At 40.3% G+C, this 22,371-nt stretch overlaps 1 protein-coding gene across 2 annotated transcripts in view; it reads left to right on the top strand.

Moving 5' to 3' along the window:
- The first annotated feature begins 214 nt into the window (after window positions 1–214).
- The window catches only part of AEBP2 (AE binding protein 2), a 60,179-nt gene continuing 38,022 nt past the window's right edge, over window positions 215–22,371 (top strand). Inside the window, exon 1 of one of the 2 annotated variants that reach the window (XM_057556814.1) lies at window positions 215–985. In XM_057556814.1, coding sequence (XP_057412797.1) covers window positions 318–985 — 668 coding nt within the window. In that variant the 5' untranslated portion in view covers window positions 215–317. The remainder of the gene's footprint in view (window positions 986–22,371) is intronic. The other variant, XM_007195062.3, reaches the window with a different exon arrangement.

Raw genomic sequence — 22,371 nt, 5'->3', positions numbered from 1 at the left:
AGGCCGGGCGGGGACCAGCGGGGGCGCCGGCGGGGGTGCGGAATCCGCGGCCGGGGGGCGGGGGGGAGGTGCCACCGCGTGCCGCCGCGCAGGCGCGCAGCCGTCTCCGCGTGAGTGCGCGCAGTCGCGCGCCTGTCCCCGCGCGGGCTCCGTAGCGCGTGTGCAGGCTGACGCAGCTCGCGGGCCCTCCTCCTGCTCTGCAGCGGCGTCGGCGGAGTTTTGGGCGTTCGGGAGGGGGCACGGGAGCGAGAGTCCAGAGAGGGAGGCGGCGGCGGCGGCGGGGAGGAGGAGGAGGAGGAGGAGGAGCAGGCGCCGCCATGGCCGCCGCTATCACCGACATGGCCGACCTGGAGGAGCTCTCCCGCCTGAGCCCTCTGCCCCCCGGCAGCCCCGGCCCGGCGGCGCGGGGTCGGGCTGAGCCGCCAGAGGAGGAGGAGGAGGAAGAGGAGGAGGAAGAAGAGGCGGAGGCCGAGGCGGTGGCGGCGCTGCTGCTGAACGGCGGCGGCGGCGGTGGGGGCGGTGGAGGCGGCGGCGGAGTGGGGGGCGGCGAGGCGGAGACGATGTCGGAGCCGAGCCCCGAGAGCGCCAGCCAGGCCGGGGAGGATGAGGACGAGGAGGAGGACGAGGAGGAGGAGGACGAGAGCAGCAGCAGCGGCGGGGGTGAGGAGGAGAGCAGCGCCGAGAGCCTGGTGGGCAGCAGCGGCGGGAGCAGCAGCGACGAGACGCGCTCGCTGAGCCCCGGTGCCGCCAGCAGCAGCAGCGGGGATGGGGACGGCAAGGAGGGCCTGGAGGAGCCCAAGGGACCGCGGGGCAGCCAGGGCGGCGGCGGGGGCGGCAGCAGCAGCAGCAGCGTCGTTTCCAGCGGCGGAGATGAGGGCTACGGGACCGGGGGAGGCGGAAGCAGCGCGACCTCCGGGGGCCGGCGAGGCAGCTTGGAGATGTCGTCGGATGGGGAACCCCTGAGCCGCATGGACTCGGAGGACAGGTCAGTGCACTGAAGCGTTTCCCCTTCCCTTCCTCCTCTTGCGCTCCTGGGCCCCTCCGAGGGGCCCGAGGGGACTTTTTGCTGAGATCCCCCTGCTCCCCGAATCCTCGGCCCCTCCCCCCGGCTCTCAACTCGGAAACCTCTGCCGGCCGCCGCGCCCCTCTCGCTGCGGATAGCGGCTTCCAACTCTCAAACCCTTTTCCCCCCAACTCTCCTTTCCCCGCCCTCTTTCCCCTCGGCTCTGCACTCCGTACGGACCGAAGGACGGCTCCAACTCGGAAACAATCCCCAAAGTAGGCCCAGATCCTGTGGCGGAGCCGAAGAGGGCCTTGATGTACGCACCTCGGTACACAAGGTTAGCTTCATCCAGCCGTGTTCGCGAATACTTGTCAGAACCGTAATTGACAAGTGTTTTCCAACATGGCTGGTCTCGCCTGGATGTAACAGAACTTCCTTGTTCAGGGAGGAGACCCCCAACCATCACTTTCCTTTATTTAGAAAAGTAAAGACTATTCTTTTATATTTAATCCGCGCTTCCAGAATTCCTCATGTGTGGTCATTAACATGGTCTCCAAAGTGATTTTAGTAACTTCGATTTCGTTGGTGATCAAATTGGGGAGAAAGTTTTAAAAACGTATAAATCGTTGTGTAAAAGAATAATGAATTGGTGTCCTTTAAAATAACTTTGCGGAATCGAAGAGAGTAGGAATTGTAACAAAATGCAGTCATAAGGTACAGCATGTTAGTATGCGTTTTAAAATCTTTATACAGTAATGCTTCAACGTGAGAGTCGTGATTTTAGATGATAATATTTAAAGTCTTGTTTTGGCGAGATCTCTGAAGGGATTAGTAGCATTTTTCTAAAGCTTCTTAGAAAGAATGTGGAGACTGACAAAAATGCGCTTCATTTTTTCGGGACATTAAGAAGTTTATTGTTATGGTATGTTTCAGTTGTTACTATCATTACTTTTGATCTCTGGAAAACTTCGTGTTTGAACGAATTGGTCTTTAATGTACTTTTTTAAACAGAACCGTGTCATGCGTATTATAATGCATCTAAAGTATATTAGTTATTTTGACCATCTGCTAATGTTTTGATGAGCAGTAGAATTTTTAACCATCTTTATTGACTTGGATTTAAAAGTTAAAATATTCTAAAGTTCTAGGAATTCGATTGTTAACATAAAAATTAACACAATGGCTTATATTTAGTGTTATAAGGAATTCACAGCTCTAAATATTTTGAAAATATAGCATCAAATTCTGTTTGACATTTACTTTAATGTCTAGTTAAGGAAACATCTTGAGTGGGATAAAGTAGAGAGTGCAAACCTTGGAAAAATTGTCCTGAACTATTCAGGCGTGGCAGGAATGAGAATGTCTTCAAGAAAATTAAAAATTGATGTGAACTGCACAATGAAGCATGTGTCATTTATCATTTTACTGTATACTCCTTCTTTGGTACCAGTAGATATTTGAAAGTTGGCATTAATTTATACAGTCAGCATCTACCACAGTTGTTTCATTTACCTAGTATACACATACACCCATAAAACACACTTCCCTAGCACTGCACGATTTAAATGCCTTAATCATTTCATTTTCACAACTCTGGCGCAAGATAGGTATTATTTTGACTTCCATTTAACAGATGAAGAAGCAAGTTGAGTGTCTTACTCAAAACAGTAAGTATAGAATGGAAGTGGTGGAGCTGGATCTGAACAAAGGTTCTCTGCTATTTCCACTTCACAAGAGTTAGAATAATTCACTTTAAATAGCTACAAGCAGTATGTGCCAGGTATTTGGGGGTTTTTTTCTTTTTTCTTTTTTTTAGTTATTATCTGTCTACTAGTCCTTTTAGGAGATAGTAATTGGCTAAGCAGTATTTCAGGAAGTGAAGTTTTGACTTCATTTTTATTAGATATTCACTTGAATATGTAATTTTTACATCATATTTCAGAGTAAGGAGTAAGATATTGGTGCCAAATAAGGTTAAACCCTGATAACCAAATGTACTTGCTTTTCTTGTTGCTTAAACATTAGAGACTACAAAACACTGCAATCATTTTACCATTACTGGGTAATAAATTTATCACGTGTATGAAAAAACCTTATATTACTAGTGAAACTGGTTGTGGTCTTGATAATCTTAATTTTGAAACTCCCCTTTTTTTGCCTTTGAGTTTTTTTTAAGAGTTATTTTAAATTTGCAGAGGATTCATAATTCTTATAAACTGTCCTGCAGATTACATCAATCTACGGATTTTATAGATTGATTTCACGGTAGGAAGTCTTTATATTTGTAATTGATGGGAGGATATCGTGGTTTTAAAGTGCTTTGTAGAAACATGAGGCATCCTATTGCAAGGATTTTATTATCATTAGAATTTACTCTATTAGAATGCCAATTGAGTTTTTCTTTCACTTTGAAATTAGTTTATACTTTTCAGTTTATCTAACATACTTTATAAGTTGTTGAAATTATCTTAAATATTTTTAACTGTAAGTGCTCCGTTTTAAGAAAGAACTAACTTTAAAGATTTGGATATTAAAGCTTGTGATCCAAGGAGTCAGTTTAAAACATGTATTCGAAGTGTTGTGAAAGTGATTAATTTATAAAATGATTAAATCACACTTGGTAGCAAAAACATTGTTTTTCCCAGGAGAAGGTTATTCAGAACCAGCCTAAGTGTATTGGTGTGTTTATTGTGGTAAAGTTAGAAAACCTTAAAGTTAATATGTAGTTTGCTTTTAGTTTGGTTATAAAGATAATGGAATTTTCTTTGAGGGGAATATTTAGCTGCGTGAGGCCACTAAAAACTAGCTTTTATTTTATTCTACTTTGAATCTAAGCTTAAGTACCTTTTAAAAAGTTACCACCTTTTAAGTTAATTTCAGAGGCTAAGTTGACTTTTAAACAGAATTTTAGAACGCCTCTGAAATAATTTTAGTGTAAAAATTAGTTCCAGCTGTTGAATCAGAGTATACATGAAAATACTCTTCAGTTGCTTATCTGTATAAGCAAATTGATAATAACAGTCTCTGTTTTGTGGTTATTCGTCTCTATTACGGTTCCCCCCTCCCATCTAGAATATAAGATACGACTTATTTTGAAAAAACCACTTTTATCAGCCTTTCTGGGTAAATCCAGGTGTCAGGTGAAGAGTGCATGCATAAGGTTGGGGTGATAGGGAAGGGCATTTAGTATGAAACTTAATGATCAGCAAACACTACAGGCCCTTACTGTTTTGTGGATTAAAATTTGGATTACCAACCTAATGGGTTGCAAACTTTGAGGTATAGTTAAGATTGTTTTGACACTGGCAAAACAGGGTTATGTTGCTCACTTTCCCAGTAATATGATTAGGAAGATCTTTTTCTAGTATGGAGGCTACACTTTTAAATCAGATTAATATTAGAAGGCTGCATGTTGAGGTTATCATCAGGATCTATTAAGGCTCTGTATGGTTGAGGCAATAAAATACTTTTGTAAGAGGTAAGATTTTGCTCATACTTCATGATGGAACTGCTTTTCACCATTCACTTTTCAACTCTGAAGCAGCTGTTCATAGTCTGTCCAGAATCCCTGTTTTAAGCTACCTTTTAATTATGACTAAATTTAGGGAAGAGCTTCTTACAGGTCTCAGTTTTCATTGATTACGGATTGTAATTCTCAGTTAAGGAAGGTATGGCTCTGTGCTAAAAAGTAAACAACAATAAAACTACAACTTTCAGGATTGAGTTTATATGGAGAGATTCTAAGGGGTCATTTTACTTTTAAGAAACATTGAGACTATTGCATTGGATCAGTTAGGAAATCTTGTGTGTAAGCTAGTTTGTTACCAAGCGTAGGTATTTACTGTGTACAGGAAGGACTCTACTGGATATTGTGGGATACAGGAAGACAAAATGCTTCCCACTTCATCCATCTTGCATATTGCTCTGAAACTTTTAATTCCAAAGTGTGGTTTTGCCATAATTCCTAGCACAAAACTTTACTGACTCTAGACAAAGTTAGAGATGTCACACCTTGCCTGTTGTATTAGCTGTTTATTGCTGTGTAACAGATATCCCCCAAATTTAGCAACTTAAAACAAACATTTGGTATCACATGTGGTTTCTGAAAGTCAAGAATGGAGAGGCTTAGCTCGGTGGTTCTGGCTCAGAGTCTGCTGTTGCAGCACAAGTGTTGGCCAGCCCTGCAGTCATCTGAAGGCTGGACTGGGGCTGGAAATCGGCTCACTTAATGTAGCTTTTGGCAGGAGGCCTCAGTTACTCACCAGGTCAGTATCTCCATAAGGCTGTTTTTGTGTTCTTATGACATAGCAACTAGTTTCCCCCAGAGCAAGTCATCTGAGAGAAAGAGAGCCAAGGATTTTATGACCTAAATATACCTGCTCACATATTCTTCATACATCTTCACTTAGCAGATACATTTTTCCTATTTTTCTTTTTATTCATACCGTGATACACAATAATTGCTTCAGATTTTTGTTGACTGAGACAACCTTTCAAAACCCATCAAAATGCCACAACAAATTCTTTCCTGGTCTTATTAAACTTGATTTTAATTTTTTTCTTTTTAATTACTGTATTTGTATTTCTTCTTTATTTTTTCATCTCAATTTCTGGCTTTGTTATGTAAGGATGTAGAATATTGCAGTATAAAGAGCCTGTAATTAAGAGTCAAAGGACACAATTCAGATTTTAGCATTGCTACTTATATTATGATTTTAAGTAATATCTTTGACCCTTAGTTCAACTGCAAGACGACAGGGTTAGGTTTAACCATGACGGTGTTCTAAGGTCCACGTGAACTTCTTTTTTTTTTTTTTTTTTTTTTTTAAGATTTATTTATTGATTGATTGATTGCTATGTTGGGTCTTCGTTTCTGTGCGAGGGCTTCCTCCAGTTGCGGCAAGCGGGGGCCACTCTTCATCGCGGTGCGCGGGCCTCTCTTGTTGCGGAGCACAGGCTCCAGACGCGCAGGCTCAGTAGTTGTGGCTCACGGGCCCAGTTGCTCTGCGGCATGTGGGATCCTCCCAGACCAGGACTCGAACCCGTGTCCCCTGCATTGGCAGGCAGACTCTCAACCACTGCGCCACCAGGGAAGCCCCACGTGAACTTCTGTTAAGGAGCCCTGTGGACCGTTTGGAAGAATCCATGCTGTTCAAAGCACTTGAATGCTTGCTTCATCCTTTTTGTTGTAGCATGGTAGTTTTGAGAGCAGGGATAGTTTAGCTCATTTAGATCTTTGTAGTATCTAGCACAGTACCCGCGTATGGTGAGTACTCAATTATTAGAATTAAATTGAAATACCTACAGTAGAATTTGTATAAAGAAGACTATAAAGTGAGGGCCAGGAATTGGTGCCTTTGGCTGGATCATTGTATTTAGTATAGTGAGTTTAAGGCCAGCTTTTCTCTGGGGGTGTACTCTAGTAAGGCCTTTGAGGTTGTATGCAAAATTTTATGTGGGCGTTTCTCTGAGAAGATGTCAGCAGTTTTTCTCAGAGTCTTAAAAGGGTTTGGTCTAAGTTAAGAACTACCAATTTAGAGGCGATCCAGAGGTGCATAATAAATACTTTTTAAATGATTGGACAACTTTGAAATTGTAAATTTCTGTAAAAAGCTTATTTTAAAAGTAAGTATAAGGATGGAAAATCTGAAGTGGATAGTCACCGAGGGTTTTTTTTTTTTTAAACCACTGTTTAGAAGCATTTATTGTAGAAAAATGCCCAACATTTTATCAAAGGTACATGGAAAATTTGAAGTTAAGGAGAGAAGTATAGGGAGAAAAGTGGTTAAGAGTACAAGATGAGTCAGAATGTTTGGATTTGAATTCTGGCTCTCACTGAAGCTGGGTGACCATGGGACAGTCATTTAAGTTATTTAACGTCTTTGTACTACTTCAGGTTTCATATCTGCAGAAGGGGGACAGTAATAGTTCCTATCCTGTAACATAGCTATGGGGATTACACGCACAGTATTTGGCACACAATTTACTAAGCATGTATTATGTGATAGGTATTTGTTCCACAGATGTACACAGAACCCCCATTATGTGCCAGGTACTATTCTAGGTGTTGGGTACACAGCACTGACTAAAACAAGGCACCTGACCTCATGGGTGGGGGAGACAGACTGTGCACAAGAGCTGATGATGGTCTTTTGCTGAAGAAGTTTAAGATCTGAAATGCCAAAAGTACTGTACCAGCTGTTAAATGTGTGGCAAGTATCTGTAGATGAGTGCTGCAGAACCTTGAAAAAGGATACGCTATACCAAAATATTTCATTACAAAATCTACATTTTAATCATTTTCTTTAACATACATGGTTGACCTAAAAGGCCTCTTAATACCTTTTATTTTTAATAGTTTTTAATATGTAAGTAATGCTGCTGATCTATTACTAAAAGGTTTGGGGATATGTTTTCTAGTAATGGTAATGGAGTTGCAGTTATCTAACCGCATATTGAGTTCATTTTTATGACTGATAGTATACATTAGTGAAAGTAATAGTGATATTGACCTTAGAACTAAATGGACAATTTTGGGCATGGATAGGAGATCAGGTAGATGTTTAGATGTTTAAAAAATCATTTTTGGGGCTTCCCTGGTGGCGCAGTGGTTGAGAGTTTGCCTGCTAATGCAGGGGACACGGGTTCGAGCCCTGGTCTGGGAAGATCCCACATTCCGCGGAGCGGCTGGGCCCGTGAGCCACGGCTACTGAGCCTGCGCGTCTGGAGCCTGTGCCCCGCGGCGGGAGGGGCCGCGATAGTGAGAGGCCCGCGCACCGCGATGAAGAGCGGTCCCTGCACCGCGATGAAGAGTGGCCCCCGCTTGCCGTAACTAGAGAAAGCCCTCGCACGAACCGAAGACCCAACACAGCCAAAAATAAAGAAATAAATAAATAAAGTAGCTATAAAATTTAAAAAAAAAAAAAATCATTTTTGGGCTTCCCTGGTGGCGCAGTAGTTAAGAATCCGCCTGCCAATGCAGGGCACACGGGTTCAATTCCTGGTCCGGGAAGATCCCACATGCCGCAGAGCAACTAAGCCCGTGCGCCACAACTACTGAGCCTGCGCTCTAGAGCCTGCGAGCCACAGCCCTGAATCCCGCGCGCCTAGAGCCTGTGCTCCGTGACAAGAGAGGCCACCGTGATCAAAAGCCCGCACACCGCAACGAAGAGTAGCCCCTGCTCGCCGCAACTAGAGAAAACCTGTGCACAGCAACGAAGACTCAGTGCAGCCAAAAATAAATAAATAAATAAATTTATTTTTTTAAAAAGTCATTTTTGAGGATTTACTGATGGTTAGCATTTAACCCTGTTTAGTGATAAGAAAGAAATGTGCATCCCCAGATAGTTTTTAAAGAGAAGACTAAAAAGATGATTCCATTGTTCTCTAGTTTTCCTGTAAATTTGTTTGTGACACAGTACATTAAAATTAAAACTGTGGAGTATTATAGTCGATGACTAAAGTTTTGATGGGAGAGGGTTTTTATGGATTTTAGGGTTAGTTGAGTGATGAAAAGAAATTTCTAGGAAGCCTAAATGAAACATAGGAAGGAAAGAGCCTAGCATATTCAGAAAACTTTCTGCCTAGATTAGAGGATCCACATTGGAACTGGGAAATAAGAATTCATGACTAAAGTGTGACCTTTCATGCCAACACAAATGTACCCATCTTTCTGTCTATAGGCTTGTGAATTGGATTCTTTGCCTCTCCCCAACTTCTGTCTTTGTAACTCCTAGTCATGATCAGGTCTTACCTTGAACGTTTTCTCAGGCAAACTATCCCTGATTCTTTGTTGGACACATTGCTAGCCCTTCAGGTTCTGCATTGCCTTTATCACAATTTGAGTAATTATTTACTGTTCACCTCTCTTCCTAGAATGTGAGCTCCTTGAGAATAGGAACCACATCTGTTTTGAACATTGCACTATCCCCAGTACCTGGCACAGTGCTTGACGATCATTTTAGGTATTTTAAAATACATTTTGAATGAATGATGAAACTTGTGTTACCGGAAAATTAATCACATGTGGCAAAGGTAGAGAAGGAAAGCTGGGGAGCTGGGAGACCAATTAGGAGGTAGTAGGAGTAGTACAGGTGTGCAATAAAGGGACTTGAGCTGGGGTAGAAGTTGGGGAAAAAGTCATGCTTGGGAAACTGAATTAAAGGAAAGAAAAGCGAATTTCCTGAGTGATCAATAAGAGAAATAGTGTTACTATTCCTGAGTAAAATGTTTTTTTCTTGAGGATATAACTGGAACAATACCTTACCATATTTTTCTAGACACATCTATCACTAAAACAGCTAAAGGAACATTGGGTAGTGAAAGAGCATGAACCTCTAAGTCAGAAAGACTTGGCGTTATAATTTAACTTATCAGAAGTTGTTTCCTTACCTTTAAAATAGAAGAAGTATCTGTCTGTTTATGGCTGCACTGGGTCTTTGTTGCTGCACGTGGGCTTTCTTGAGTTGCGTTGAGCGGGGGCTGCTCTTCGTTGCGACGCGCGGGCTTCTCATTGTGGTGGCTTCTCTTGTGGAGCATGGGCTCTAGGCGCGCGGGCTTCAGTAGTTGTGGCACGTGGGCTCTAGAGCGCAGGCTCAGTAGTTGTGGTGCACGGGCTTAGTTGCTCTGCAGCATGTGGGATCTTCCCGGACCAGGGCTCGAACCTATGTCCCCTGCATTGGCAGGCAGATTCTTACCCACTGTGCTACCAGGGAAGCCCTAGAAGAAGTATCTTAGTGTTATGATTAAATGAGACGGAATATGTAAAGGGCCTAGGGCTGTAATTAATTCAGTGTCATTTATTTTCCCATTTCTCATGTGTAAAATGTGGAAAGAGTACTTTATTGAGAATAATCAGTATTGTAGTACTGGCATTACTAGAGACTGCCTGCAGGATATTTGGCAAATCGTTTCATTTCTCTGAACTGTAGATTGACTCTTTTTCTTTAAAGTGAGGGTTTTGGACTAAACAGTATAAAGAAACTTGGAGCTCAGATGTGATAAATCTGCTGTAGATTTGGCAAGTGCTCTAATGGAAGTCAGAAGATAAATATATGTATCATATTGTGAATCACATTCTTTTCCGTTCGCCAGCTTCTGTTTTTGTTACTACTAGTCACGATCAGGTCTTACCTTGAACATTTTCTCAGGCAGACTGTCCCCAATTCTTTGTTAGGCTCATTGCCGCACTCAAGTTCTGCATTGGCCCTATCACAATTTGAGCAAGTATTTACTGTTCATCTCTCTTGCTGGAATGTGTGCTCCCTGAGAATAGGAACCTATTCTGTATACATGCTGTGTGTGTGTGTGTTTCCTATCCTTTAGACAAACCCAGAATATTGCAGGTGTGTCTTTGCTGCATCCAGGATCTCAAAGATACTTCAGGTTCTTCTGAGTTCAAAAATCACCATAATTCTAATTCATATTTATGGCATTGCATTGAAATATCCATTTGTGTTTGTGTTTGTGTTTGTCTTCTCCAGGCTATAACATTTTTAAGATTAAAATCAGGTCCTATTTATCTTTATACTTCCAGCACGTACCTGTAGTGCACTCACCTGTTACACTCTGTATATTCAGTAACTCTATAATTGGTTGAATTCAGCTGAATGTGGATGTACCTGATACGTATTTCTTCTGGATGTACCTGATACATACTTCTTTCTCACTGTTACTAGAGTGGCTGCATGAAACAAGGAGTTGAACCATTCTATGCCTTATTTCTTCCCCCAATTCTTTTAAGCAGCATATGTGAAAACAGTATTTGAAAAAAGTTGTGGTTATTTGAATAATTTAAAAAAAGCAGGATTCCCCAACTTACATTTTGTTTCCCAAGAAAAAAATATATTTACACACTGTTTTAGAAGAAAACCCACTATTGATTGTCTAGTTTGCTTAAGAATCTGAGACTTGAGCTTATTGAAAGGATTTGATGAAGTTCATCCACAGAACCAGTGAGGCGAGGAAGCACGCACAGACCATCTCGTCTACAGTCACACAGCTCCTGGAGAATGTTGGCAGTCCTGGCTCTAGACGTGGTCTTAGCTACTATACTTATACTGCCTGTAGGACTGTTGTAACAACCTTGACCAGGGAAGTTTAATTAAAATATCAGTAGTTTACATTAGCGGCTGTTTTAATTTTCATCCTGTCTCTTTTGCAAAGAATAACTTACGCGCTTGAGTTCATTTACATTTCTGGGCTTTATTCTCATTTGTAATTATATAGTTAGACTTTGTAACCTAGATTCCTCTTAAGACTATGAAATACAGAAGTTAATTTTTTTAAGTATTATAGGTATTCAGTCTTTAGGGGAATAGAGAGAGAGTCTTTATTGACATTTTATTTCTTTAATTTTAACACTTTTCAAAGCCCTTGACTTGTTTTCTGGTTTTCATTTATATTTTGAGTTTCTAGAAAGATAAAGTGTTACCAATTAGAGAAAACACAGATTTCAGAAGGGTATTAGTATTTCTTAGTAAATACACTTACTAGTTCATTTCTAAATTATAAAATTTTTGTCATTACAAAATTATGAATATATAAATACTTGTTAACAAGTACTGAGGGTGGGATGAATGAGCAGTAGCCTTTCTAGTGATTTACGTTCCTGTGGGCAGTCATTTGAACATGTCTTCTGAGGTGTTGAACTCTACTGTAGTTATTCTTGTCAGATATGGGTACACTGAAATGATCTGATAAAATCATTTTTATGATTTAACACTAACTTAAAAAAACACGAAATGAATATGTGATTGCTTCTGTATAAAATGGGTATTGTTTTTCATAGCAGATTTTTTAATATACCATCATTGTGTATAGACATTTTTCTGGAAACCTTTTTAAGACTGTAAAAGATGACTCCTTATAGTATAGTTTTATTGAAGTAGAATGTTTCTAGTATTAAAATCTTTTTGAAGATAATTGCTTGCTGATCTCTTAAGCTGGATGAAAAATGTGGGTGGAGTAATCTTAAAGGGCATAGACTAGAGATGAGAAACAAATTGAAAATAATGTGCACAGCGCATAGTGGTGATAGAAGAATGTAACGTACTTGTTTTCCATGAACTATATTTCATCATTGTTGCATAAAGTCCCTTTTGGCCAATTTGGTGAATACTGCTGGGTCTTGGGGAAAAATCTTTTGTCTTTATTCAGTGAAATAATTGTAGGGATAGAGAGTAGTCTTTTTCTTGATTAGAAAAATCCATTTAGCTTTTTAAATTACAGTGATAATAGCTTATGATTACAGTAACAATAGTAATAATAATATCTTGGTGTTGGCTAATGATTTTTAGTGTGCCTCCAATTAAGTTTAATGAATATCTCAGTGTGACAAAGCCATATATTTTACTTGCCTTAAAAAACCTACTTAAATTTGTCACTGAAGACTATATGAGCAGTTACTGTGTGCAAGGCACTAGCTAGGTTTAGGAGTTTACTCTGAATAAGAGGTTTATAGGTGACTCATAGTGCAGATCAACCAGATCATAAAGAAGCAGAATTCCTTCCGCCTTAGGTGGGTAGGAAAGAGCTTAGGGAAGTTTGACCTGAGCATATATATAGCACATACAATAAACTAGGCACTTATCTTTCCTTTTTTTCCCGTTTCTGAGTTTAAAGCTCTGAAAGCCTATAAGCACCACAGCAGTTTGAAAGACCAAACCAGGCAGCCTTACAGAAATCAGATGTGGTCTAAATTCCTTAATCCCAGTTAAGACCAATCTCATAACTTACTCTTTGTTTTTGATAAATAAAAACTAAAGTGTCCCCTCGTTGTTCCTGGAGTATTTTGGAGTTGGACTTTACGCTGACATTGTTTGGCTCATAATCTGGTTCAGCGGCCTAAGTTCTAAATTTGGAGCAAGTTCTACCTGAGAATAGTGTTGCTTTGTATGACTGACCTTGAATTAATTTTTTTCATGGCGCTAATTGACTTGTAGAAATCAAATTTAATAGTTCATTCTTGTAAAACCATCTGTTCAAATGAGTCAGATTACATGTAATGCTAAGTATCTTTGTGTGTGTGTGTGTGTGTGCTGTAGATGTACAAAAGCAAAGGAACAGCTTCTTGTGTGTGCACACCAGATGAAACTGTCACGTTATCTTGATATGTAATATAGGTGGCATTTCAGTATTTCTTAAATCGGTAATTTACTCATTTTTCTTTTGTATAAATGTGGCAAATAGATTGTTTGGCATTAATGTTTTGTACTTGTGTGACTGGGCAAGTCACATAATTTTTGTGTTTTCGTCCCTTTTATCTGCTCGGTCTCTTTTATCTGTAAGATGAGGCTACTAATACTTGAGTATTAGTAAATAATGAGTAATTACCTCATTTGGTTGCTGTAAGCATTACATGAGTTAATACACATCAGGCATTGTTCCCGTTACTATGACTGCATGGCAATCAACTCTCGCAGCATTTAGTAGTTTAAAACATTATTTTGCTTACAAATCTACAGTCCGAGCAGGGCTTGGCATGGTTAGATCTTCCTGCTCCACTTGGTGTCAGCTTGGAGCAGTATAAAGTCTGGGGACTGCAGTCACCAGAAAGCTTGCTTGCTCACGAAGCTGTCACGTGTGTGGTGCCTGGGCTGAGAAGACTCAAACAGCTGGGAGCTGGAACAGCTGGGGCTCCTGGCATCTCTCTAGCTCTGTGCACTTTCTTCACAGGATCTTTTTAGCACAGTGGCTTCAGGGGAGCCAGATTTCTTTATAGGGTAAGTAAGTAGTTCAGGGCTCCCAAGCTGTATGTATGTCCCAAGAGAGCCAGGCCGAGCTGTATTGCCTTTGATGACCCAGCTGTGGAAGTTCTGGCAGTGTCGCTTCTGCAAGAGTTTTAGGACTGCTCAGATTCAAGGGGAGGTAGTATAGATCTCTCACTTTTTTTTAAAATTAATTAATTAATTTATGGCTGCGTTGGGTCTTCGTTGCTGCACGCGGGCTTTCTCTAGTTGTGGCGAGCGGGGGCTACTCTTCGTTGTGGTGTGCGGGCTTCTCATTGTCGTGGCTTCTCTTGTTGCAGAGCACGGGCTCTAGGCGCGCGGGCTTCAGTAGTTGTGGCATGCGGGCTCAGTAGTAGTGGCTCGCGGGCTCTAGAGCACAGGCTCAGTAGTCGTGGCGCACGGGCTTAGTTGCTCCGCGGCATGTGGGATCTTCCCGGATCAGGGCTCGAACCCGTGTCCCCTGCATTGGCAGGCGGATGCTTAACCACCGCGCCACCAGGGAAGTCCGATCTCTCACTTCTTGATGCCAAGCTGTAAGAAGAGGATGTGGGAAGGTGTGTGTATGGGGGTGGCTGTCTTTGGAAAATACAGTCTGACACAAGCGCAAAGAACAATGCAGGGCATATAGCAAATAGTACTTGTTAGCTGTTGTGATAAAGAATGGGAAGTCAGATTTAAAAACAGCACCTTACTTTTGTGATACAAATTTTGATATAGTAAGTTACATAATCCCTTTTTTCCTTAGGATAAAGTCATAAGATGTAACAGGCAGGCAGTTCATAGTTTTCTTCAAGTGTCTGTTTCTTTTAACTGGTTCAGTTTTAGCTTTTAATTCCTTTGTTAATGCCTAGAATAAGGAGCAGGGCACAAAATCATGGTCTCTTCCAACAAAAGGAGGCGAGGACTGGTATGGATATTTGAAGTAGAGAGTTCACTCAAAGTTGTATCATATCAGGCATACAACTTCAGACTTCTCAAAAATATAGGATTGTCACTGGTTGACCAGCAACTGGCACAATTTGACATCAATAAGGACTTAACATCTCCTCTACAAAATGCCTCAGTCTGCCTATGATAGAATATGGTCTTTGTTTTAATTAATTGAATTGATTAGATTCAGTTTTTTGAATGAAAAAATATAGGATTTTCTGACATGTTTTGTACTGTTCTGAATTTTAATAATTTTGATGACAGGTATGGGAGAGACACAGACTAATCTTTGTAGTATTGAGTGGCTATTTTATTATAGATGAAAGGAACATCACCTTTTAACCAAATAATAGCTTACCTTGTTGTATGATTAGATAAGGAATCCCCTGTGTGTGGTTATGTTTACCTACAATTTGGTAAGTACTTTGAAAACTATATAGTATACTTATTTCTAGCCAAAGTTTATTACCAGTTACAAAATTAAGCTAAGTTTATAACGCTTGACCCTGTTAAGTGTTCCTTACTTAGACCAGTAGAATTTTTGTCTCCCTGTAGCTCGTTGCACTTTCTTCAGTCCATATGGGGAACCATGTTCCATTCTTAAAAAGTTAGAATTAGAGAATGTTTATTTTATAATAATCCAGATACAGTCTATGAACTGAAGACTTCCTAAAGATTATGTGTTTTTCACTGATAGAACAAAAATAAAACAGCCTTGGGAATTCCCTGGCGGTCCAGTGGTTAGAGTTCCGTGCTTCCATTGCAGGGGGCAGGGGTTCGATCCCTGGTTGGGGAACTAAGATCCCGCATGCCGCGTGGCGCAGCCAAAACAAAACAAAACAAAACAGAAACAGCCTCGATCCTTTAGAGATTAAGGGGGTTCTTTTGTGGAACTTCAATCAGTAACTTCCAGATCCTGAAGAGAGTGGCTAGATGCCTTGATCATTCTGTTTTCCTACTGCATTTTTAAAGTTTATGGCACTTAATCTGTATATAATAGAGCTCAGTGGTTTCTAATCTTTTAATATAAAAGTTAGTAGTTTGACAATTTTGAGGTCTGTTGTTATGAATTTTTATGTGGAACCCCAATGCATAAGATATATTAAAATGATATTTTATGAGTATTTTTTTTGTAAGTTCAAAAATTTAACAATTTACCACGTCAGTCAGAATAGGAAATTTTTTTGAGATGAACTTAAATTTTTTTTTTTTTTTAATTTATTTATGGCTGTGTTGGGTCTCCGTTTCTGTGCGAGGGCTTTCTCTAGTTGCGGAGAGCGGGGGCCACTCTTCATCGCGGTGCGCGGGCCTCTCACTGTCGTGGCCTCTCTTGTTGTGGAGCACAAGCTCCAGATGCGCAGGCTCAGTAGTTGTGGCTCACGGGCTTAGTTGCTCCGCGGCATGTGGGATCTTTCCAGACCAGGGCTCGAACCCGTGTCCCCTGCATTGGCAGGCAGATTCTCAACCACTGCGCCACCAGGGAAGCCCCGAGATGAACTTAAATTTGATGTGAGGTTTGTGGATGATACAAGTTTATGTCAGTATTAGCATCCAGTTTTTTTCTTACTCTATTTTGGCTGCTTAATCTTGAAGATGTGACTTGTGGACACAGGCAGCTTGTCTTTAGTCTCCATATACACTTTAATTCTCCTGGCCGAGAACTATGAAAAGGGATTACCAGTATGGAAACCTTGTTTGGAAGACGCCATTACTTAATGGTTGGTCTTAATTGTCTTTACTTCATATCACAAATGCAAAAGTGACCAGAATCTTTTTTTTTTTTTTATGCAGCAGGTTCTTATTAGTTATCTATTTTATAAATATTAGTGTGTGTATATATGTCAATCCCAAAGTGACTAGAATCTTAAAGTTATGCAATAAAACTCTTAATATTGTTTCACGCCAGCTCTTTGATTTGTTACCAGCCACCTGGCTAGTCCCCTAGCAGAAGAGAGCATTCAGCAAGTAACTATGAGTCTTTTTGGAAGGCATTTAATTGGATAAAGCATAAGATATGGGATTTGCAGACCTAATTTTTATATGAATGGGCAAGTGGAGGCCGAAGTTAGGGTTGGAGAAACACCAGTGCAGAGCTGCAGCTTTGCTAATTAATGACGTACTTATAGGAAATTCTGAAATTCTTATATTTTAGTTTTTTGATGACAAGAGTAAATTATATTTGATTTCACATTATACGCTTGTATCCCCTTCAGGTCCCTGTCCTCAACCCTCCTTTAAAGTTACACATTCAGTAGCCTAGAAAGAGAAGGACTCAAAGTTACCAAGGAAAATTCATACTCCAAATGAGTTTCCTCACAGATAACTGAAAAGTAGATTGCAGATAAGGCTGCCTCTACCCATTTGACCACAAACTGAATTTCAAATTCAGCCGTTAACCTTAGAATAAAATAAAAATATTCCAGGTCAGAAACATACTCTTCCCAATCTATTTCAGAGAGACCTTTAAGCCTTGCTTTAAATATAGTCTAGATCAGTGGTTCTCAAACATTTTGCTTGTAAGGACACCTTTGCTTTCTTTCTTTTTGTTTTTTTAAATTAATTTATTTATTATTTTTAGCTGTGTTGGGTCTTCGTTTCTGTGTGAGGGCTTTCTCCAGTTGCAGCGAGCGGGGGCCACTCCTCATCGCGGTGCGCGGGCCTCTCACTGTCACGGCCTCTCTTGTTGCGGAGCACAGGCTCCAGACGCGCAAGCTCAGTAGCTGTGGCTCACGGGGCTAGTTGCTCCGCGGCATGTGGGATCTTCCCAGACCAGGGCTTGAACCCGTGTCCCCTGCATTGGCAGGCAGACTCTCAACCACTGCGCCACCAGGGAAGCCCCACCTTTGCTTTCTTAAGTATCGAGGAATATGAACTATATCTCAGTAAAGCTGTTAAAAAAGTTACTGAAGAAACCATAGAGCTTGTTTATGGACGTTACATTTATCACTATTACAGGATCAAAAATCAAAACTGAGAACATTAAAAACATTTATTTGATCTAAAAAATAAACCAATTATATGTAACAGGAAGTTTGGTTTTCTTTTTTTTTTTTTTTTTGGCTGCGTTGTGTCTTCGTTGCTGCATACTGGCTTTCTAGTTGCGGCAAGCGGGGGCTACTCTTCGTTGTGGTGTGTGGGCTTCAGTAGTTATGGCGTGCGGGCTCAGCAGTTGTGGCTCGCGAGCTTTAGAACTCAGGCTCAGTAGTTGTGGCACATGGGCTTAGTTGCTCCATGGCATGTGGGATCTTCCAGGACCAGGGATCAAACCCATGTCCCCTGCATTGGCAGGCGGATTCTTTTTTTTTTTTTTTTTTTAACATCTTTATTGGAGTATAATTGCTTTACAATGGTGTGTTAGTTTCTGCTTTATAACCAAGTGAATCAGTTATACATATACATATGTTCCCATATCTCTTCCCTCTTGCATCTCCCTCCCTCTCACCCTCCCTATCCCACCCCTCTAGGTGGTCACAAAGCACCGAGCTGATCTCCCTGTGCTATGCGGCTGCTTCCCACTAGCTATCTATTTTACATTTGGTAGTGTATATATGTCCATGCCACTCTCTCACTTTGTCACAGCTTACCCTTCCCCCTCCCCATATCCTCAAGTCCATTCTCTAGTAGGTCTGTGTCTTTATTCCCGTCTTTCCCCTAGGTTCTTCATGACCTTTTTTTTTTTTCCCTTAGATTCCATATATATATGTGTTAGCATACTGTATTTGTTTTTCTCTTTCTGACTTATTTCACTCTGTATGACAGACTCTAACTCCATCCACCTCACTACAAATAACTCAATTTCGTTTCTTTTTATGGCTGAGTAATATTCCATTGTATATATGTGCCACATCTTCTATATCCATTCATCCGATGATGGACACTTAGGTTGCTTCCATGTCCTGGCTATTGTAAATAGAGCTGCAGTGAACATTATGGTACATGACTCTTTTTTTTTTTAAACATCTTTATTGGAGTACAGTTGCTTTACAATGGTGTGTTAGTTTCTGCTTTATAACCAAGTGAATCAGTTATACATATACATATGTTCCCATATCTCTTCTCTCTTGCATCTCCCTCCCTCCCACCTTCCCCATCCCACCCCTCTAGGTGGTCACAAAGCACCGAGCTGATCTCCCTGTGCTATGTGGCTGCTTCCCACTAGCTATCTATTTTACGTTTGGTAGTGTATATATGTCCATGCCACTCTTTCACCCTGTCACATCTCACCCCTCCCCCTCCCCATATCCTCAAGTCCATTCTCTAGTAGGTCTGTGTCTTTATTCCCGTCTTGCCACTAGGTCCTTCATGACCTTTTTTTTTTTTTCTTAGATTCCATATGTATGTGTTAGCATACTGTATTTGTTTTTCTCTTTCTGACTTACTTCACTCTGTATGACAGACTCTAATTGCATCCACCTCATTACAAATACCTCCATTTCATTTCTTTTTATGGCTGAGTAATATTCCATTGTATATATGTGGCAGGCGGATTCTTAACCACTGTGCCACCAGGGAAGTCCCAGGAAGTTTTTTTAAATGCAAAATAACTTTTCCAGTTAAAAAGAATAGAAGAGTGACATTGTTTTATATTTAATGTTTGGCTTAACAACTGGTTTCTCATATCTGCTTCTGCATTCAGCCTGGTGCAATGAATTGATTTGGTTGAGCCATATGAAGAAAATCTGGCCTCGTGCAGATATTTAGTTGGAAAAGGAAAGAGTATTTTAATATACTTTTTAAGATAATTGTGTGGCTATTTGATATATACCAAAACTTGACAAGTGATAGTTTTTTTAAGTTTATTTGCAATGTGGAATCTGAAACCATGTCAACGAACTTTTCTTACTCTGTTACATTAGACCATGGTCTCTTCCTTCTCCATCATAACATAGCATCCATGTATTGCTTCCTCTGCTCCTGTATCTTGTCATTTAGCAAGCTGATCTTGTCAATGTTGATAGCCCTATTGGCAGTGGTCACGTCCACCAAACATATGTTTTGCTTGGAAGTAATTTGAGTTATCAGAGAGGGGGCTATTCTTGTATGTATGTGTGAACTGGCCTTTGAATCCTCAAGGGAAACCATTTTCATAAAATCCATGTAGTTAGTTACTCTAGACTTTAGGGTCTGGTCTGCCAGATAGTTTCTTAACAAGGCCCATGGAAAAGAGGAAAAAGGGAATGTTGTTACGTTAAAAATGTCTTACATCCTTCCCTAAATATTGCATAGGAATCTCTAACAATGTATGTGTGGTTTTTTTTTTTAAACTTACGGATTTTCTGTCATCGTGTGTGTGTGTGTGTGTGTGTGTGTGTACGCGCACACACACGGTTGCTTTAGCTTACTATTCCACAATATTAGACAATTCCTTAGATAGTCTGCTCAGTTTCAGTTGGGCAATAATAATGAAAGAGATCTTCTAGAGTCTTGCTACTTAAAATGTTGCATCATCAACAAGGCGGCTCTTGCTAAAAACACAGTATGTCAAGTCTTACCCCAAACCCACTGGATCGGAATCTGCAATTAATAAGATCACAGATGTTCATATACATATTAGTTTGAACAGCACTGCTTTAAATTATTGAAACTATCTGAATAGAGTGAGTGCTTTTTCTGGCTTAGGTTTTCTTAAAAATACCAGGCTGCTTTTGTTCACATTTTACAGAATCAGTAAGTTCATTGGGAAGGAGAACTAACTGAATGAAAGATCTTAATATATGCTTGAACCTAGACACAAGGTCAGGTGGAATGTCATCTTTTAGTTCTGAGCATCTTGTTATCCTACTATTATAGGAAGAAGGACACTGCTTTCTGTGAAACCTTTATCTATCTCAGGGTCCTGTCAAAATCAGAAATTGCTTGTAACTCATCTCCTGTGCTCTCCTGCATCAGGACTGTTGTTGCTTTTATCAGTCTTAAGACTGGAGGGAACCACTGATTGCGGCATGGATCTGGGGCCAAAAGGTAGCCTGGAGGTTTAGGATTAGACACTTTCTAGAAGTTGGAGGAGCCAAGAAGGGATTGTGAGGCAGGACTCCAGTGTTCCCTGCTGGGCTCTGGGAGGCTCTGTGGGGATGCTGCCCAGTTGTGGAGTACCTCTTGAGTCTTCCAGGGTAGGGTACCTGCCCTTTACCTCCTCTGCCATTGCATTTGCAGCTCGTTGCCAATGGTAGACAAAGTGCATGTCCTTTAAACCTGTGTTATGTTCTCCTTTTATGAGGATCCATATCCACATGAAGTACTGTTTTTCAAGTGAATAATACTGCACGTAGACAATATTGCACTTAAAATTGTTAATATTTTGTTTGCCTTTGGAGTTAATTAGTATGGTTTACGAAAGTATGAACTTTACAGTTAAAATGTTTTAGACTATATGAAGCAAGTGATAAGGAAAATAGGTAACCATCTGGCAGTTAAGGGCCTCATGAGACTTGAAATTTCTAACGCTCAAGTAAAAACTTGTATTTCAGTATATACCGTACTTACAGTTTATTCCTGCAAAAACAAACAGTATATAAGTAGATTTTCAGATATTTAAGAATTGATTCACATTGGAGAGTTTTCTTGAGATTACAGAGTTTTAGAATGAAGTTTTAAAGTTGCAATTTAGAATCTATGTATCGACTGGTAGATAGTTAGCCAGATGGACTTAAATACGTGAATATCCTTCAAAGGGAAATCTGAGACATTTTTCACCTCTGAAGCATCCTACAAAAACATTTTCGTTATCTTTGTAAAATGGGTGCATTTGAAAAAAAAAAAAAATGGGTGCATATGATGTTAGACACAAGTCATTATTAAGCTTATTTAAAAAGTTCAGTTTAATTCTTGGGTGTGAACAAATAAGGTTGTAGTGGTTACAGGTGAATGTTCTTATTTTTAGAAGGCATGTACTGAAATAATTGTGGTTGAAGTATTATGTTTACAACCTGCAGATGATTGAGAAAAACAAATTATAGCAATATAGCAAACAGGACAGGGACTTCCCTGGTGGTCCAGTGGTTAACACTCTGCACTTCCAATGCAGGGGGTGAGGGGTCGATCCCTGGTTGGGGAACTGAGATCCCGCATGCCACGCAGCATGGCCAAAAAAACCCCCAAAAACGAAAAAACAAAAAACAGGACAAAGTGTTAATTGTTAAGTTCAGATTTAATTATTTTTATTAAGATATAGTTGATGATACAATATTATATACATTTTCAGGTGTACAGCATAGTGAGTCACAACTTCTAAAGGTTATATTCCATTTACTAGCTATTATAAAATATTGGCAATATTCTCTGTGCTGTACAATATATCCTTGTTTATCCTAGCTTATTTATTTTATGTATAGTAGTTTGCACCTCTTAATCCCCTACCCCTGTCTTGCTCCTCTCCACTTCCTTCTCCCTACTGGTAACCACTAGTTTGTTGTCTATATCTGAGTTCAGATTTAGATATATTTTTCTGTGTTTTTGAAATTTTTTATAATAAAAGCTTGGGGGTAGGGAAGCATACCCCTTAAAAGTTAATATCAATTTTATAATTTACTGGTACTTAAATTACAAGCAGTTATATAGCTTTTAATGGATTTAGTCTGAAGCATTCTTACTGTTGGTCCTTCTGTGATTGATGCCATGTCCATTTAATTTCTCTGTGGAGAAGATACTGAAAAAAGAGAATTAGAAAGTGAATTGCTTTTAAGATGAAGGCAAAGTATATTACATTTTATT

Source organism: Balaenoptera acutorostrata, chromosome 11 (genome assembly GCF_949987535.1).
Source record: "Balaenoptera acutorostrata chromosome 11, mBalAcu1.1, whole genome shotgun sequence".
Lineage (NCBI taxonomy): Eukaryota > Metazoa > Chordata > Mammalia > Artiodactyla > Balaenopteridae > Balaenoptera > Balaenoptera acutorostrata.
Note: the sequence above shows the minus strand (reverse complement) of the source record. Positions and strands in the feature narration are given on the sequence as shown.